The 18,818-nt window shown below is 40.7% G+C and overlaps 1 protein-coding gene across 1 annotated transcript in view; it reads right to left on the bottom strand.

Moving 5' to 3' along the window:
• The window catches only part of SYNDIG1 (synapse differentiation inducing 1), a gene marked incomplete at its 3' end in the record, with an annotated part of 191,806 nt that overhangs the window by 39,867 nt on the left and 133,121 nt on the right, over nt 1–18,818 (bottom strand). The window contains exon 3 of the mRNA XM_080931011.1: nt 15,276–15,413. Coding sequence (XP_080787137.1) covers nt 15,276–15,413 — 138 coding nt within the window. The remainder of the gene's footprint in view (nt 1–15,275; nt 15,414–18,818) is intronic.

The following is an 18,818-nucleotide window of genomic DNA, read 5'->3' as shown; positions in this document are numbered from 1 at the left end:
CCTGACACCTCTTTCCTGGCTTTTTATGTTGAGGATTCACACTCGGGTCCTTAAGTCTTGCAAGCAGTTGACTGACTGAGCCATCTACCCAGCCCTGAGCTTAGCTTTAATTCAATTGTTTTGTCTTTTAAAATCAGTGAAACTCACCTGCAGCATGGATTTCCATGGAAGAAGGCAGGGATCAGGAATCTACTCTGTCTTGACTGCTTCCTGACATTAATATTTATGTGGAAATGTTTAAACTCAGAAGCTGCAAAACAACTCAGATGCCATAATCATCATATTAAGTATTCATATGGAAACAGAGGTAGAGAGGGGGTGGGAAAGGAGAAAGAAAAGCAGAAACAGGGGGAGAAAGGGAGATAGGAGAGAGAAGGAGGGAAGGAGGAAAGGAGGGAGGGATTGGAGAAGAGAGAACAAGCTAACAGTTGATGCCTGTTGAGCTGAATGCAGCTCTTGACACAGGTACTACTTGTCCACCTGACATCCAGTCTCCCCTTTGTCAGGCTTTTCAGTTTACCTGCCTGAAGAACCAGTGCTGTGAGTTGAAAGGCTACTGCAGTTCCCTCACTGTCAGCTTTGTTTTTGTGTCACTTGCTTTAGGAAGCTGAGGCATCCCAGGCTCTCTTTACCCACTCTGTCCTGTCAACAGTTTCCTAGTGTGGTCCTGTTTCCTGTTCTCCCCCTCTCTCAGAGCTGGGACACTTTCTCTTCCCATAACAGCAGTCTCCTAGTTTTCTGAAGACAAGCTCCAAATCTCTGCCTGGATGACTGTGGCTTTCAGGTGCAAATTTAAGCTAGAGCTGATGAAATCAGCTAGTGCTTATGGGGTGCATTCAGCCATAGGATTCAATTTACTCTGAATCCAGTGACATTGAAGAACAATAAACTAGAGGTCAGAAGAGGCAGGTGGGGTACATAGGTTATTGCCCTCTAAGGGACTGTTACATATACTATCCAGTGTGCATAGCATATGGCCTTCAGGCTCATGTGAATCACAATACTGAAAAATAATAAAGATTTTAAGCCTGTCTTTGTGCCCAGGTTTAGAAAGGCAGACAAAAATAATGGCTTGTTTTTCTGAAAGGGTTAGGAAGGTGGATAGGTGATATTTTCTGGAAAAATCTTGTCTGCGGAATTTAGATGTCTGAGAGAATCCAAGATAAATAATCATATTAACCAAAGAAACACCAAAGAGTAGGTAAGGTTCTAAAAATCTAAGGGCGCTCTCTTTTTTTTTTTTTTGTTTTGTTTTTAGATAAATATATAATGATCACTTTATTGATAAATATTCAATCTTCTATCTTAATCAAGTCATATGCACTTTTTTTAAACTTTATTTTTTAAAAAAAGATAAAAGAAAAGCATTTTAAACATTTTTGAATAAATGTATACAAATACAATTTTGTCAGTACTTGGCTTTTTTTTTTTTTTTTTTTTTTTTTTTTTTTTTTTTTTAAGGTTTGATACTCTGCATTAAGGTCTTACAAGTTACAATGAGCAAAAAGTACATATAAAACAGGATGTAACCCGGAATTAGTCAACGTTTTCTTGGTGTATAAGGATTGATCATGACATTTTTTTTGTTGTTTTGTTTTGTTTTGTTTTCTTTTTTTCTTGAAAGTCACACAGTCTGTGAGTTGTTTCTGGGGCAGTGGGAGCCTCTGGGGTTAGCACCCCACTATCAGTGACTGCATAATTTATCTATTCTTTTGTGACTGGGTTATCTCACTCAGGATGATATTCTCTAGATGCAACCATTTTCTTAAGAATTTGGTTAAGTCATTGTTTCTAATGGCTGAGTAGTACTCCATTGTGTAAATTTACCACAATTTTTGTATCCATTCATCTACTGAAGGACATCTGGGTTCTTTCCAGCTTCTGGCTATTATAAACAGAGCAGCTATGAACATTGTGGTGCATGTATCTTTGTTGTATATTGGAGTGTCTCTGGGGTATATGACCAGAAGTGGAATAGCTGGATCTTCAGGTAGTACTATGTCCAATTTTCTGAGTAATGCTCAGACTGATTTCCAGAAAGGTTGTATCAGTTTAAAACCCCACCAACAGTGGAGAAGTGTTCCTCTTTCTCCGCAACCTCACCAGCATCTGCTGTCATCTGAGTTTTGGATTTTGGCCAATCTGACTGGTGTGAGGTCCAATCTCAGGGTTGTTTTGATTTGCATTTCCCTGATGGCTAAGGATGTTGAGCACTTCCTTAGATGTTTCTCAGCCATTCGATATTCCTCAATTAAGAATGTTTTGTTTAGCTCTGTACCCAATTTTTTAATAGGGTTGTTTGATTCTCTGGTGTCTAGCTTTTTGAGTTCATTGTATACCTTGGATATTAGGCCTCTATCTGATGTGGAGTTGGTAAAGATCTTTTCCCATTCAGTTGGCTGCCGTTTTGTTTTCTTGACAATGTCCTTACTCTTATAGAAACTTTGCAATCTCATTAAGTCCCATTTGTTAATCTTTGACCTTAGAGCTTGAGCCATTGGTGTTTTGTTCAGAAAATTTTCTCTTGTGCCTATGTGTTCTAAGGTTTTCCCTACTTTCTCATCTAATAGTTTCAGTGTATCTAGTTTAATGTGGAGATCTTTGATCCACTTACACTTGAGCTTTGTACTAGGAGATAAGAAAGGGTCTATTTTCATTCTTTTGCATGCTGAGTGCCAGGTGGACCAGCACCATTTGTTGAATAGGCTGTCCTTTTTCCATTGAATGTTTACAGCTCATTTGTCAAAAATCAGGTGACCATATACATGAGGGCTCACTTCTGGATCTTCTATTCTATTCCATTGATCCACATGCCTATTTCTGTACCAGTACCATGCAGTTTTCAGCACAATTGCCTTGTAATATAACTTGAAGTCAGGGATAGTGATTCCCGCAGATGTTTTCTTGTTGTTGAGGATGGATTTTACTATTCTAGGTCTTTTGTTATTCATTATGAAATTGCACATTGATCTTTCCAATTCCATGAAGAACTGGGTTGGAATTTTGATGGGGATTGCACTGAATCTATAGATTGCTTTTGGTAGGATGGCCATTTTTAAAATGTTGAACTTTCCAATCCATGAGCATGGAAGATTTTTCCATTTTCTGAGATCCTCCTCAATTTCCTTCATTAAAGGTTTGAAGTTCTTGTCGTACAGGTCCTTCACTTGCTTAGTTAGAGTCACACCAAGATATTTCATAGTTATTGTGACGATTCTGAAGGGTACCTTTTCCCTAATTCTTTCTCTACATGTTTGTCCTTTGAGTATAGGAAGGCTACTGATTTGTTTGAGTTAATTTTGTTTCCAGCCACTTTGCTGAACTTGTATATCAGCTGTAGGATTTCTCTGGTAGAATTTTTGGGGTCACTTAAGTACACTATCATGTTATCGGCAAAGAGTGATGTTTTTATCTCTTCCTTTCTGATTTGTATCCCCTTGATCTTCTTTTCTTGTGTAATTGCTCTAGCCAGGACTTCCAGTACTATGTTGAATAGGTAGGGGGAGAGTGGGCAGCCTTGTCGAGTCCCTGATTTTAGTGGTATTCCTTCAAGTTTCCCACTGTTAAGTTTGATGTTGGCTGTTGGTTTGCTGTATATTGCTTTTATTATGTTTAAGTATTGACCTTGGATTCCTTTTTTTTTTCCAGGACTTTTAACATGAAGGGGTGTTGGATTTTGTCAAATGCTTTCTCAGCATCTAGTGAGATGACCATGTGATTTTGTTCTATGAGTTTGTTTATATGGTGGATTACATTGATGGATTTCCTTATATTAAACCATCCCTGCATCCCAGGGATGAAGCCTACTTGGTCATGATGAATGATCGTTTTGATGTGTTCTTGGATTCAGTTTGCAAGGATTTTGTTGAGTATTTTTGCATCAATGTTCATAAGTGAGATTGGTCTGAAGTTCTTTTTTCTTGTAGGGTCTTCGTTTGGTTGAGGTTGGAGGGTTATTGTAGCCTCAAAAAATGAGTTAGGTAGTATTCCATCTGATTCTATCTTTTGGAATAGTTTGGAGAGTATTGGTGTTAAATCCCCAATAAATGTCTAATAAAATTCTGCAGTGAACCCGTCTGGACCTGGGCTTTTTTTGGTTGGGAGTCTTCTGATGACTTCTTCTATTACTATAGGTGTTATAGGATTATTTAGATGGTTTACTTGGTCCTGGTGTAACTTTAGGATCTTGTATTTGTCTAGGAATTTGTCCATTTCCTCCAGATTTTCCAATTTTGTGGAGTATAAGTTTTTGTAGTAGGATTTGATGATTTCTTCAATTTCCTCAGTTTCAGTTGTTATGTCACCACTTTCCTTTCTGATTTTGTTAATTTGTATACTGTCTCTTTGACCTCTAGTTTGTCTGGCTAGGGGTTTATCAATCTTGTTGGTTTTCTCAAAGAACCAACTCTTGGTTTTGTTGATTTTTTTCAATGGTTCTTTTTGTTTCTATTTGGTCTATTTCTGCCCTAATTTTGATTATTTCTTGCCGTCTACTCTTCTTGGGTATTTCTCCTTCCTTTTGTTCTAGGGCTTTTAGCTGTGCTGTCAGGTTGGTGATGTAAGCTCTCTCCAGTTTCTTTTTGGAAGCACTTAGGGCTATGAGATTTCCTCTCAGTACTGCTTTCATTGCATCCCATAGGTTTGGGTATGTTGTGTTTTCATTTTCGTTGAATTCTAGAAAATCCTTAATTTCTTTCTTTATTTCTTCTTTGACCCTGCTATCCTTTAACAGAGCATTGTTTAGTTTCCATGTGTATGTGAGCTTTTTGTTGTCTTTGTTGTTGTTAAAGACCAGTCAAAGACCATGGTGAACTGAGAGAATGCATGGGAGTATTTCAATCTTCTTATATTGATTGAGGCTGGTTGTGTGTCCCATTATGTGGTCAATTTTCGAGAAGGTGCTATGGGGTGGTGAGAAGAAGGTGTATTCTTTTACTTTAGGATAACAGGTTCTGTATATATCTATTAATTCTAGTTGGTTCAAAGTTTCTGCTAGGTTTACAGTGTCCTTGTTCAGTTTCTATTTCCATGATCTGTCCATTGGTGAGACTGGGGTATTAAAGTCTCCCACTATTGCTGTGTGGGGTGAAATGTATTTTTGAGCTTTACTAGGGTTTCTTTTATGAATGTGGGTGCTTTTTTATTTGGAGCATAAATGTTAAGGATTGAGAGTTCCTCCTGACAGATTTTCCTGGTAATGAGTAAAAAGTGTCCATCCTTATCTTTTCTGATAACTTTTGGTTGGAAATTTACTTTGTTTGATATTAGAATAGCCACTCCAGCTTGCTTCTTGGGGCTGTTTGCTTGGAAGTTTTTTTCCCACCCTTTTACTCTGAGATAGTGTCTGTCTTTGTCTCTGAGATGAGTTTCCTGTATGCAGCAAAAGGCTGGATTTTGTTTATGTATCCAGTCTGATAGCCTATGTCTCTTTATTGGGGAGTTGAGTCCATTTATGTTCATAGATATCAAGGAATAGTTGTTTCTGTTTCCTGCTATTATTGCTTTTGTGTGTTGAGTTGTGTCTGTTTCTTTTTCTTCTTTTGGTTTTCTTGTTTAGGTTTTCTTGTTTTTACTAGGCTGTATTTTCCCTCATTGTATTGGGTTTTCCACCAATAATTCGTTGTAGTGCTGGGTTTGTGGTCAGATATTGTGTAAATTTTGATTTGTCTTGAAATATCTTCATCTCTCCATCTATGGTGATTGATAGTTTTGCTGGGTATAGCAGGTTAGGCTGGCACTTGTGCTCTCTTAAGGTGTGAATGATGTCTGTCCAGGCTCTTCTAGCTTTCATAGTCTCTGTTGAGAAATCGGGTGTGATTCTGATTGGCCTGCCTTTATATGTTACCTGACCTTTTTCCCTTACTGCTTTTAGTATTCTTTTTTTGCTTTGGGCAATTGGTGTTTTGACTATTATGTGTCGGGATGTATTTCTTTTCTGGTCCAACCTATTTGGAGTTCTGAAGGCTTCTTTTCTGTTCGTGGTCATCTCATTCTTGAGGGTAGGGAAGTTTTCTTCTTCGATTTTGTTGAAGATATTTACTGTGCCTCTTAGTTGATACTCTTCTCCCTCTTCTATTCCTATTATCCTTAGGTTTGGTCTTCTCATTGTGTCTTGGATTTCCTGGACATTTTGGGTTAGGAGCTTTTTGTTTTTTGCATCTTCTCTGGCTGTTTTGTGTATGTTTACAATGTTGTCTTCTGCCCCTGAGATTCTTTCTTCTATCTCTTGTAATCTATTGGAAATGCTTGCTTCTGTGACTCCTGATTTCTTTTTTTTGGTGTTCTACCTCTAGGGTTATCTCTTTTAGTGTTTTCTTTATTGTGTCAATTTCCGTTTTAAATTACCTCTCCATTCCTTCATCTCTTTTGTTCTGTTTTTCTCTAGTTCTTTGAGTTCTTTGAGTGTTTTCCTTGCTTCCTCTTTAAAGGCTTCTGAATCTTTTTGCTTTTCCCCCGTTTTGTTTAAGTATCTCTATGTCTATCAGCATCTTGAGGTATTATTTCAGGTCTGCGTCTTCTTTTTCTGGAGTGTTTGGCATTCCAATGTTTGCTGTTATGTGAGAGCTGGGTTCTGGTGTTGCCAGGTTGTCTTGTTTTCCTTGGGTTATACTCTTTCGCTTTCCTCTTGCCATTTTGTTGTCAGTGATATGTTCTTGCCTTTTCCTTGTATCTGGTCTGTGTGCCTGGATTTCCACTGGTCCAGGTGGCAGATGGGCTGGGCTCTGTTCTGTGCCCTGAAGTTGCAGCCGGGTGGAAACAGAAGTTCCAAAGTTCTGTTCCATGTTCCCTGGATCAGGCAAGGCAAGGCAGGGGGTACACTTTCCGTGTGCACTCTGCAGAGATCTCTCTGCTCCCTGGCTGCCTAGATCTCCTACTCACCAGTTTTTCAACCTTTACGGGGTGCCAGTCTGGGTAGCAGATTGGCCGGCCTCTGTTCTGCTCCCTGAAGTCTCTGCTGGGTGGAAACAGAAGTTCCAAAGTTCTGTTCCTGGTTCCTGGCTCAAGCAGGGCAGGGCAGGGGGTGCACTTTCCTTGTGCACTCTGCAGAGATCTCTCTGCTCCGTGGCTGCCTAGTTCTCCTACTCACCAGTTTTTCAACCTTTACGAGCTGCTTATGGGGGGCATTCAGCCATAGGATCCAATTTACTCTGAATCCAGTGACATTGAAAAACAATAAACTAGAGGTCAGAAGAGGCAGGTGGGGTATATAGGTTATTGCCCTCTAAGGGACTGTTACATATACTATCCAGTGTGCATAGATAGCACATGGCCTTCAGGCTCATGTGAATCACAACACTGAAAAATAATAAAGATTTTAATGTTTTTGTGCCCAGGTTTAGAAAGGCAGATAAAAATAATGGCTTGGTTTTCTGAAAGGGTTAGGAAGGTGGATAGGTGATATTTTCTGGAAATTCATGGAATTAAAAAGATCAATGTGCAATTTCATATGGAATAACAAAAGACCTAGAATAGTGAAATCCATCCTCAACAACAAGAAAACATCTGCGGGAATCACTATCCTTGACTTCAAGCTATATTACAAGGCAATTGTGATGAAAACTGCATGATACTGGTACTGAAATAGGCACGTGGATCAATGGAATAGAATGGAAGATCTAGAAATGAGCCCTCACGTATATGATCACCTGATTTTTGACAAAGGAGCCGTAAACTTTCAATGGAAAAAGGAAAGCCTATTCAACAAATGGTGCTGGTTCAACTGGCACTCAGCATGCAAAAGAATGGAAATAGACCCTTACTTATGTCATTGTACAAAGCTCAAGTGTAAGTGGATCAAAGATCTCCACATTAAACTATATACACTGAAACTATTAGATGAGAAAGTAGGGAACACCTTAGAATACATAGGCACAGAAGAAAATTTTCTGAACAAAACACCAGTGGCTCAAGCTCTAAGGTCAAAGATTAACAAATGGGACTAAATGAGATTGCAAAGTTTCTGTAAGGCTAAGGACATTGTCAAGAAAACAAAACGGCAGCCAACAGAATGGGAAAAGATTTTTACCAACTCCACATCAAGCCTAATATCTAAGGTATACAAAGAACTCAAAAAGCTAGACACCAGAGAATCAAATAACCCTATTAAAAAATGGGGTACAGAGCTAAACAAAACGTTCTCAGTTGAGGAATATCGAATGGCTGAGAAATATCTGAGGAAGTGCTCGACATTCTTAGCCATCAGGGAAATGCAAATCAAATCAACCCTGAGATTCCACCTCACACCAGTCAGATTGGCCAAAATCCAAAACTCAGATGACAACAGATCCTGGCGAGGATGCGGAGAAAGAGGAACACTTCTCCACTGTTGGTGGGGTTGCAAACTAATACAACCACTCTGGAAATCAGTCTGGCGATACCTCAGAAAATTGGACATAATACTACCTGAAGATCCAGCTATTCCACTTCTGGACATATACCCCAGAGACACCTAAGTACACAACAAAGAAATATGCACCACAATGTTCATAGCAGCTCTATTTATAATAGCTAGAAGCTGGAAAGAACCCAGATGTCCTTCAGAAGATGAATGTGTTCTTATCATATGTTGGAGCATCATTGGGGTATATGCCGAGAAGTGGAATAACTGGGTCTTCAGGTAGTACTATGGCCAATTTTTGAGGAATGAGAATGTGGTACACCTAGACCTTAAATCATTAATAATTCAAGAGCTAAGAATGCAGCCTTATGGAAATTCTTGGTATTTAAAAATTATTGTGTTTAATTTTTACACACCAAGAAAACTTTGACTATTTCCATGATAAATCTTGTTTTACATGTACTTTAAGCTCATTGTAACTAGTTAGATTTTAATGCATACTATCAAACATTAAAAAATAACAAGTACTGACAAAAATATATTCATATAGTTTTATGCAATTTTAAAATGTACATTTATCTTTATTTTTAAAATGAAGTTGTTTAATTAGTAAATAAATAAATACTTTAGCAACCAATAAATTATACAACTTTAAACTAAAAAAAAACCAAAAAAAAAAACCAAAAAACAAAAAATAGAATGCCCCAGCTCCCAAGGCTCTTTCCCATAATCCTTAAGGTTCTGCTGTCCTCTTCTCTGTGGGATGGTTTTCTGGTTCTAGAAGTGTTCTATCCCATTTCCTCTGGAGAATACTCCTCAGATTGCCTCTCACTCTAGTCTCCGAGGACTTTACTATGCTCACTTACTTCCCTCTGGTTCTTAAGTCTTAACTCTACCTTGGCTCATGCTTGTATCCAGACTTTTCCCCTGAACTCTAAACCACATATCTAATCCACCTGTCCTTTGCCTCTCTTCCATGCCATTAGACTTGCTGAAGCCAAGATAAACTTCCAGCCCCATCCTGCTTCTTTGACATACCTACCTTCCTGCTATGTAATGCTTGCCCCGCCCCCCCACATTTTCTGTCCCTTCACATCTTAATGCAGATTCATAGGACATTCTTCCAAAAGACATTGCAGTCTCTCTACTTAAAAAGTGCCTGGAAGTAGGAGTGGCCTGTCTCCACTGGCTTTTTTCTGGATTATATTCACAGAGCCCCTTTAACACTTCTGGAGTCTCCTGCCTGCTGCCTTCTGTTGTAATAGCACATGGTTCATCATGCCCTAAAATGATACTAACTTATTTTCACAGGTAAAGGTCCTTGGGCCTGCTACACAAACGTATTCTTTCCTCTGTCCTCATTTCCAACTCTTACACTCAGTAGTTTTCTGGCTTCAGTCAAGTCAGATCATTCTTCATAAGTGCCTGGTGAGGTCCCATCACAGAGCCTTAGTACTGGTTACTTTTGCCAGGAAAGCTATTTCTCAAGTGTTTCTTGCCATGAACTGTCAACCTTCTTAGCATCCCTTTCTATAACCAACCACTCCTTAATATTTTATCTCCTATATCAATTTTCAATGTTCTCTCCCTCCTTTATATTCCTCTGGGTTTATTTGTGTTTTTCTACTGCATGCCTTTACTGGAAGTCCAACTTTACAAAGGGCGATTTTGACCTGTCTTGTTGACTGCAGCATCCTGGGTACCTGGATCATGGCTGACACATTCTGTTTGTTCAATGGATATAGGCACATAGGTACATTTCAAGGAGATGTTGACCAGGTTTGCAGGACTCATCTTCCTCCATATCTTCAGTATCATAAGACTCCCCTTTCCCCTCATTTTCCTGGTTCCTTTTGCTGCCCCATTCATAAAGTTCCTAATTTGGTTCTGAGTACCCATCTCCCATTTAATTATTGCTCTAATGTTGCAGTTAGTAAAGGAAAGAAGCATTTTATAAAATGAAATCAAGGCATAATAAATGCTCATTCTGCTAGTCACTGCACTCATGCAAACCCAGAGCCTGTGGTGCAGATCCAGACCCAAAGTCCCTGGAGAGTGTGTCCAGATTCACTTTCAGGACACCATCTGTTCCAAGGGACAGAGTACACGGCCACAATGTCAAATACTACCACCCCACCCCCATCCCTATGTTACTGTAGCAGAACCTTCCTCTAATGAATAAAGATTTCAGGGGACCAATCACTGGGCAAGGAGTAGGTGGGACTTCTGAGTCAGACTTCCGGAGAGAGGAAGTTCGAGGTAGAAACAGAACTTGCTTTTGGACAGGACACAGTTGGAGGTTAAAGATGTAGGTAGGAGACAGATGCACAGAGTTCAAATTTAACTTAAAATGGCTTACAAATTAGGTTGCTAGTTGCTGAGCCCAGTGATTGTGTTACCTGTTGATTCTAAACTAAGATTGTGTGGTGTTTTCCTTCACTAGGTGACTCAGCTGGATTCCAAAGAAAAAGGTACAACAGCAAAGCATGGGTTTGTGAGAAGCGCACACCAGCTAGCTGTGTGAACTTGGTTATGTGGGGCTGGCATGGCAGCGATCCATTATGGGAACTTAGCAAGTTGGGTGGAGAGATTTCAGGGCTCCAGGTTAGAGAGTCTGCCAAAATGAGAACAGGCTAGGCCTGCTGGTGCCTGTCCACATAGTGTGGGGTGCTGCCGTTTTTTAATTATTTATGTAACATGGCACACATTCTTCAAGTGGGTTGTGGGAGCAGGGGATTAAGGAGTAAGTCTGTGTGCTTGTACATAGATAAAAGAGTTCTGCTGCAGTAGGTTCCATTTTAAAGGCTAGAAGTGCCCAGCATTTGACCCCATGTGGCCTTGTGATTTCTACCTTTATGAGATCTGGAAGTTGTTTTAATCCTTGGAACGTTCTTTTCCATTTCAATGAGGATATTAATTTCTTTCAACTTTAGACTTATTGGAGGAATTAAAGAAGATAAAGTGTGGGAATTAACTGTCTTATAGCAGGTACTCAGCAAAATGTGTATTTTATATGTCTCCTCTCAATCCTAGATTAGAAACACCAATTTTAATTTAATCTGTGCAGCGCATACCTTTTTCTATCAACTGGTTTCTAGAACTGACTCTCATTAGAGGGCAGATGACACCATGAAAGTGAAGTGGGCAGAAAGCTCCACTTTTGCTTCTATATTGAAGCCTTTGTTACATCTCAGGGCATAATGATAGACTTTCTTGAATCTTCCAACCCCAGCCTCAGCCATAACAGGGTATTTGTGATCCTAGTTTCCAGGAGATCTTTTGGGTGTTCTGTTGGTTTGCATATGCTTGGCCCAGGGAGTAGACCTATTAGAAGGTGTGGCCTTGTTGGAGGAAGTGTGTCACTCTGGGGGTGGGCTTGGAGACACTACTCATAGCTGCCTGAGGATACTCAGTCTGTTCCTGGCTTCCTTTGGATGAAGGTGTAGAACTTTCAGTTTCTCTTGCAACAAGCCTGCCTGGATGCTGCCATGCTCTTGCCTTGATGATAATGGACTGAACCACTGAACCTGTAAGCCAGCCTCAATTAAATGTTGTCATTTATAAGACTTGCCTTGGTCATGGTGTCTGTTCACAGCAATAAAACCCTAACTAAACCAGGTGTTCACACTGAATGCTGAGGAAAATCAGCCAGTAAACTTGTTTTTAGAATGCAGGCCCCACTCCAGAGGAGCAGGTCTGTGCTGAAAAGGCAATGTGCTTTCTCAAAGGATTCTCTTCTGAGGGGGACTAGAGCCTTATTTAACAGGGGCAAATTTTGACATGCAGTCTCTGACACACAGTGAGTGCTCAGCAATGTCACTCCTGTTTGATATCACAGCTTTCAGAACTCCTGAACATTTCTTTTTAGGCATCCTCTTGCCTGCCTTCAAATCTGCATTGCTAGGACAATTGTGCCCAGCAGGGTGCCTTTGTACTTTCTGTATTTGCTCCTACTGGGAAATTGTGTGTATGAAAATTATTTTGATGTCATGCTCCGAACCAGGAAATAGGCATGGAGGGATTTAGCCATCCATTCTTTTTACCACTAACTGATTTAATCTCCCCCAACCCCACCCTGGCTTAGCTTTCAGGAGTCCTGTGTATTTCTATAACCTCACTGAGTTGTTGCTTTGATGATGAGCACAGTTGACTTGCTAGTGGATACATTGAGATAGTTTTTGTAAGAAAGGGAAAAAAAAGCACAACAACAAACAACTCAAGTCACATGTGAATGTCGAAGATTTCTTGCAAGCAGCACCACAGTCTTGGGGAGCAAGGCTTCAGAATAGAGCTGGGCTGGGGTGTAGCTCCCAAGAGGGGTGAGGCTCCACAGCTGAGAACTCTGGGGCCTTGACAACATCTGCAAAGAACCTTCAGAGAAGGCACTGGGCTTCTCCCTCCGAGCCCCAGGATTAGAAGTCCCAGCTGGCATTGCCCAGGCCAGTGCTGATTCAATTTAAAGCCTAATTCTGAGAGTGTGTCTGTTCTATTCCATTCCATGCACTCTCCTCTTGGCAGCTGCATGCTCTCCTCAAATAGCCTGGAGATTTCTTTCCTGTTTGCAGTTTGGGATGCAGAGGCATAAACAGAATGCACAGCAGCCTGTGGCTGGGCTGAGTTTCTGGGAAGTGTTTCAGCATACAAGCCCCAAGTATAAAGCACTTGGGAATAGGCCCTGCAAAGGGGACTCCATTAAGACAGTTCTATTGGAAACAGCAGTACAGCTCTGGATTCCACAGCAGTGTCTCCATTGTCTAATTATAGTACAAATGGAGGCTGGGGAGTAGGGAGAGGAGCAGAGACCATCTCCCTTCTCCACCAGCACAGACTCATGCTACCTTCTGCAATTTCTTGAGCCTTACATCCAAAACCAAAAGGTCACTAAAAGCTGGTACAAAAAATGTACTCCATATTTCTTACCAAACAATAAAAATCATCTTGACTACTAAAGGTATTAAACACCTTGAATCCTTCCAAGAATAAGAGGTTCTTACCATATAAAGAGCAACTTAATTTGTGAGATGAGATTCTGAGTGCTGGAATATCTTTGGCCACAACTTGTTTTACCTAGAAGAGGACAGGACTTCACTGAAGGATATACGAAGAAGCAGGGATCATCCGGAATGGTTTTATATAGACAGTTGCAGACTACCCCCACCATGGATTCCTCACACAGGTCTTCTTTCTCCAAAGCCTCATATACCCTCATCTGCAGTATGGGCAGTTCCTTTGGAGACCTTGGAGGCCAAGCAACTCTAAGCCTGCCTCACCTAGCCCAGAAATCTGTCTAAGATTAGTAGCAGGTTTGATGAAGCTGGCCTCTGGTATGGACACATAGGTTCATTATTTCTCAACCCATTTATCTAGTGCTCTCAATACCCTGGGAAGAGGTGAAACCTCTGCCAGTGAAACATAAAGTAAGAACACCACCCCCACTCCAAAGCTTGATAGCAAAGCTCAACTCTGGTTTTCATGCATTGTTGGTATGATCTGTGCGGAGGAGAGTAGATACGCCATGTCTTTCTTAATCTGTGATGACACAGATTTGAAGTGCAAGACCCAGTGTCTGCATGCTGTTGGTAGCATGTTTAGCTTATGAGTCAGAACCACAATGCCCTTGTAGAGCAATGAGCTACCTCTTTTCACTTCATTGTCTTGACCTCTCCTTTATTAGTGTGGCTTATTATCTAACCCATACTTAGGGTACTGCTTATTTAGGCAGAAGCAGACTGCACTCATCAAGGATACCTCAAACAGGTCTTTCTCCAAATCTATATGTACTGCATGAGTAGTGCCTTTGGAGGCCTTGGTAGCCAAACTAATCTGAGCCTGCTTTACCTCACAATTGCCTAAACCCAGGAATCTGTATTTTCACACAAGTTTATAATTGGAAATCATGCTCTGCAGCATTCATAGAACACATTCACAAAAGAGATACATGCATAGACCCTCCAGGCTAGGGCTGACTCTAGAACAAGCTCTTAGAATGACCTTAGGGGTCCAGAGTCAGTTACTCTAGTGCTTATCTTCTAGAATGAGACCAACGAACAGCACAGAACAGGTACTGTGCCCTGTTCCACCCTCTTTGTTTGAGTCCATATGTGTTCCCCCACCACCACATACACAGCCTACCTCCTACTTTGTTGATGTCACAAAGAGAGTTATGCAAGGGTTCCCTCAACAAGATTTATCGATTCAGAAGCCGTCAAGAAGTAACTACTAGTTTAGGTAGTAAAGCAATGTTCAAACCAGGAAAAATTGATTTCAAGTAAGTCAGTTGTTTACAGCCTCAGTCTCAGAATTCTATAAGCCAGCAGGGGTATCATGGCATCCCCAGGGGTCATCTATCACCTGGTGAATCCTGATATACACCCGAATTTCTAGTACTCTGTATTACATGTGGTTGCTTTTCTCCCTGTTCTGCTTTGGACAATAGATGTGGGAAGCGGTGATGGTAAATTCATGTTTTAATTGGTATATATAAATGCCTTTCTTTGATGCATAAGAATAGGAAGGCTGTCTCATTCTTTGCTAGGAAAAACTTATTTTAAAACCTGGGTTCCATTGGGGTGCAGTATAGTAAGTTGAGCTGGGAATTGGTACCTTTGGAGTCTCCCACTCAACAGGGGTTCACATGGACACCTGAGGACCAGGCTCTGTTATATAAATACTTTTTAAAAATGAGCCTTTAACAAGGAAAACTAATCTCATTTTTATCCTTCTAACCAGGTCCAGTGTTCACAATGTTATCTCTAATATGCTCCAGATGTTTTTCCCCACAGTGACATTTAAACCAAGTCTCATTTAAAAGTCAAGCCTGCAAATGACATCTGCCCTCTAGCAGGCTAGACATTTGCTTTGGTCATCAGTTCTGTTTCTGAAGGCAGTGTCATAGCTACAAGAACAAAACTGAGTCACCAGCTAATGGAGGCCTTACCTCATGGGACAAGTAGAAGGCGGCAATGCCCAAAGGCCAGAAGCAGCAGAGCATGGAGAAGACGCTGAGTCCCAGGTGATCCCGTGGAGGCATCATGAGGAAGTTGTCCTCACTCTCTGTGTCACTGGAGTAGTCACTCTGCAGAGACAGTGGGAAGAAAAGGCAGACATCAGTGAAAAAGTAGGCAAATGCCACCAGGCTGAATGAAGCAGGCTCTTCCTGGCTGTTGTTCTAGATGCTGTTGCTGATGTTCATGTTATCATGATCATCTGCAAGAGTAAACCTCAAACAAGGGTGTATCAGCTGAAAAACTGAACAAGTTCAGGAAGTGCAAAGGCTTTCCCAGTCCAAAGCTCTTAGACAGTTAAATGGTAGCTAAAAACCTTATGAAAAAGAATTGTGATACAAATGGTCCTCCAGCTCATTGTGGTTCAACTTATAGTTTTTTTTTTTTTTTTTTAAGTTTACCATAGCTTCCTCCAGGTATTAAATTCATTATAACTTAGGACATCATAGACTTACAATGAGTTTATTTAGGAGGCCAGAGAGGAGTATCCTGTTTCGCATATCTTCAGGATCTTGGTGTAGGGTTATGGGCATTAAAAATAGTAGCCTTGAGAGACATTGAAGAAACATTCCTTAGATGCATTTTGCTTTAGTACTCTGGACATAGTGAGGATAGTATGGATAGAAGAAGAATTTCTGTCTCTGGATACCCTCCAGTTATCTTTGATTCTGATCTGAGTCAGAATATAAAGGGCCTGAGCTCCACACAGATGTGCAGCTTCCCTCATGGAAATCTGACAGCTGTTTTGGGAGAAGATGCCTATAAATGTAGCTCTCCCTTCACTGTGATACAGTGGCACATGGGATTTTCATAGACCTGGTGAGAATTTCCTGGGAATCTGCTGTTAGCTGGTTTGGTGAGTGGGCTGGGAATATCAGATAGGATGATTCTAGAACTCAGCAATGGGAAAAACACTACCTCTATAGCTTGTATGTCCTGTGCATGCTTGCTTCTCAGATGGATACCTCTTGCTAGCTCCACCCACCTGTTGCAGTAAATAAAAAGTGTGGTAACCTTTTATTCTATACTAGTGTCGACACCATTAGGGCCACATGACACTGCAGGGTATCTTTATCTCAGCAGCTCCATGCTTTCCCCAAGAACTCTCAGATTCAGGAAGTCCATGGGACACCCTCTCCCAGCTGTCTCCCTGCCAGCCAGGAACTTTTTACATATGACATTCTATATAGTCTGGTAAAATCATGATTCAACAATCAATAATTTATCAGACAGATTTGTATCTTAACCCACACCCACCATAAATTTTTATCTCATCAAAAAACAAAGTTGCCTTTCCAAACTTTATTTTACCTAGCTTACTCCAGACACTGTTTCTAAAAACAAAGCAGTGATGGATCATTTCCTCTTCAAAGAGGTCATTGTTCTTCAGATCCTGCTGCAATATGGAGTCTGTTGAGTATATACTATGGAGTTTAGCTATGGGATGATTCTACTTGACACCTGCCTCAATAGACTTTCCATCCATCAGAACAGCCTGGAGCCATAAACAGATGACAATGGACCTAGAACCCTTCCCTCCCTGGCACATATGTAGCAGATGTGCAGATCGATCCTCATGTGCTTTCTTCCCACCAGAAACTGGAATGGAGGCTGTCCCTAAAGCTGTTTTCTGTCTATGGAATCCACTCTTCTGGCTGGGCTGTTTTGTATGGACTTAGTGAGAGAAGATGCACCTAGCCCTGAAGAGACTTGATGTGTCAGGGTAGGGAGATACCCAGAGGAGGCCTCCAGCCCTGCAAAGATAAGAAAAGGGGAGAAAGAGAAAGGGACTGTGTGTGGGGGAACCAGAAGGAGGGCAGCAACTAGTTATGTAAAGTGAATAAATTAATTAATGGACAAAAAGAAAATTGTTCCATTGGTAATTTTTTTTCTCATAAAACTTCTGGAAACTCTAGCTATTAGGCAGACAGCATAGTACTACACTGAGAGGTGAGGAACTGTGTGTATGAACTTTGTTTCTCTTTAGTTAACAGAGAAAACAAGCAAGGGGCATTGGGTTCACTCAAATAAACATATGTGTCCTTGAATGGTCCTGCCATGGAAGCTAGTGACCCACTCACTATCCACACAGGGCCGGTTCTCTCCATTATGTACAGGTAGGGCTAAGGAGTAGGGGGCCCTCCACTTTCACTCCCCAGAGCAAAAGTCATCTTTGGAGACTATAAGGCCAGCTCCCTATCATGCCTCTGTCCTGCTGATCCCTATTCTTTGAGTCCCCAGTTTGGTGCAGTATCTGTACCATGTGTCTGGGACTATACAGTGTTATTTCCATAGAACTACATCTGTAGAATTTCAATTCATTTTATTCAATCCACAATCCTCCATATGGACTTCAGAACAGTAAAGGAAAATGAAAATTACTATCATTATTGCTATCTAAAATGAAAATCAAAATAGCTGTCAGGAATGCATAATTCATACAAGATTCCAGGACTGAATTGCCCAGACCCTGCATAGCAAGGAATCACCCATCAGGATGAAGGGACACCCTGTGCTTAGTTTGCTACATGGTACCTTTTCACCTGTCATCTCTAGGGCTTCTAGATCTCAAAAACTAGTAAAGCAGGAAAAAGATCTCTGACCACAAGTGTGCACTGTTGAATTGTACTGCTGGAGGGCCACCTCTGTAGAAAGTGCCTGAGAGGGTTTGCTGGTGACAAATTCAGGAGGGTCTAAGATCACACTCAGAGGGCAAAGGTCATCTTTCCTTGGGCCTTTACATTCTCAGAGTACAGATCAAAGCTGTCCTGATGTGGGTAGAGATTTTGATTCATGGGCAACAAATTGGTACATTTGCATAGGTTCTTAGCTTTTATGATATGAGGTTTTGATGTTTAATTTACAAACAATTTTGTGCTAGTGAGGTCATTGTGTCTCATGGGAACTCTAGAAACCATTCAACTGTTATTGCCATTTCCATTTTATAGTAGCCAAATGAATATGAGGCTGGAAAAAGTTGACATCCTTGACAAATGACAACATTGTTCAGACAGCCCCTCTGTTCATTCCAGGCTCTGTGCTGTATTTGAACTCATAGCCAACTGCATAAAACTAACTGTTTTGTTTCAGCTGTGTCTATATATTCCTTTCATTTTGCCACCAGGACTCTGATGACTTTGCTTCTTAATGTTTCAAGTTGGCTTTGGAGGTGTGGCAGTAGACACAAAAATACTGAAAATTTCCCAGACAGTCAAGACTGAAATCTGCTGTTCAATTACACCCGAGCATGCTAGCACTATAGTCTCTGGCTTTACCTTTGTAGAATTACAGCACTGTCCCTATACAGTAAAAGAAATGGGTTTCAGGACAATAAGTATTTTGCAGATTCTTAACTGAACCATATATTGAAGTTACAGAGTTCCTCTTAAATGACACTGAAATAATTAATCAGTGTGATTAAAGTGGATTTTCAAAATTCAAGAGAAATCACAGAGAAAATAAGAACATCATGGCAT

This window comes from Micromys minutus (assembly GCF_963924665.1).
Source record: "Micromys minutus genome assembly, chromosome: 17".
Classification (NCBI taxonomy): domain Eukaryota; kingdom Metazoa; phylum Chordata; class Mammalia; order Rodentia; family Muridae; genus Micromys; species Micromys minutus.
The sequence above is the reverse complement of the archived record's forward strand: the minus strand, read 5'-3'. Positions and strand labels throughout refer to the sequence as shown.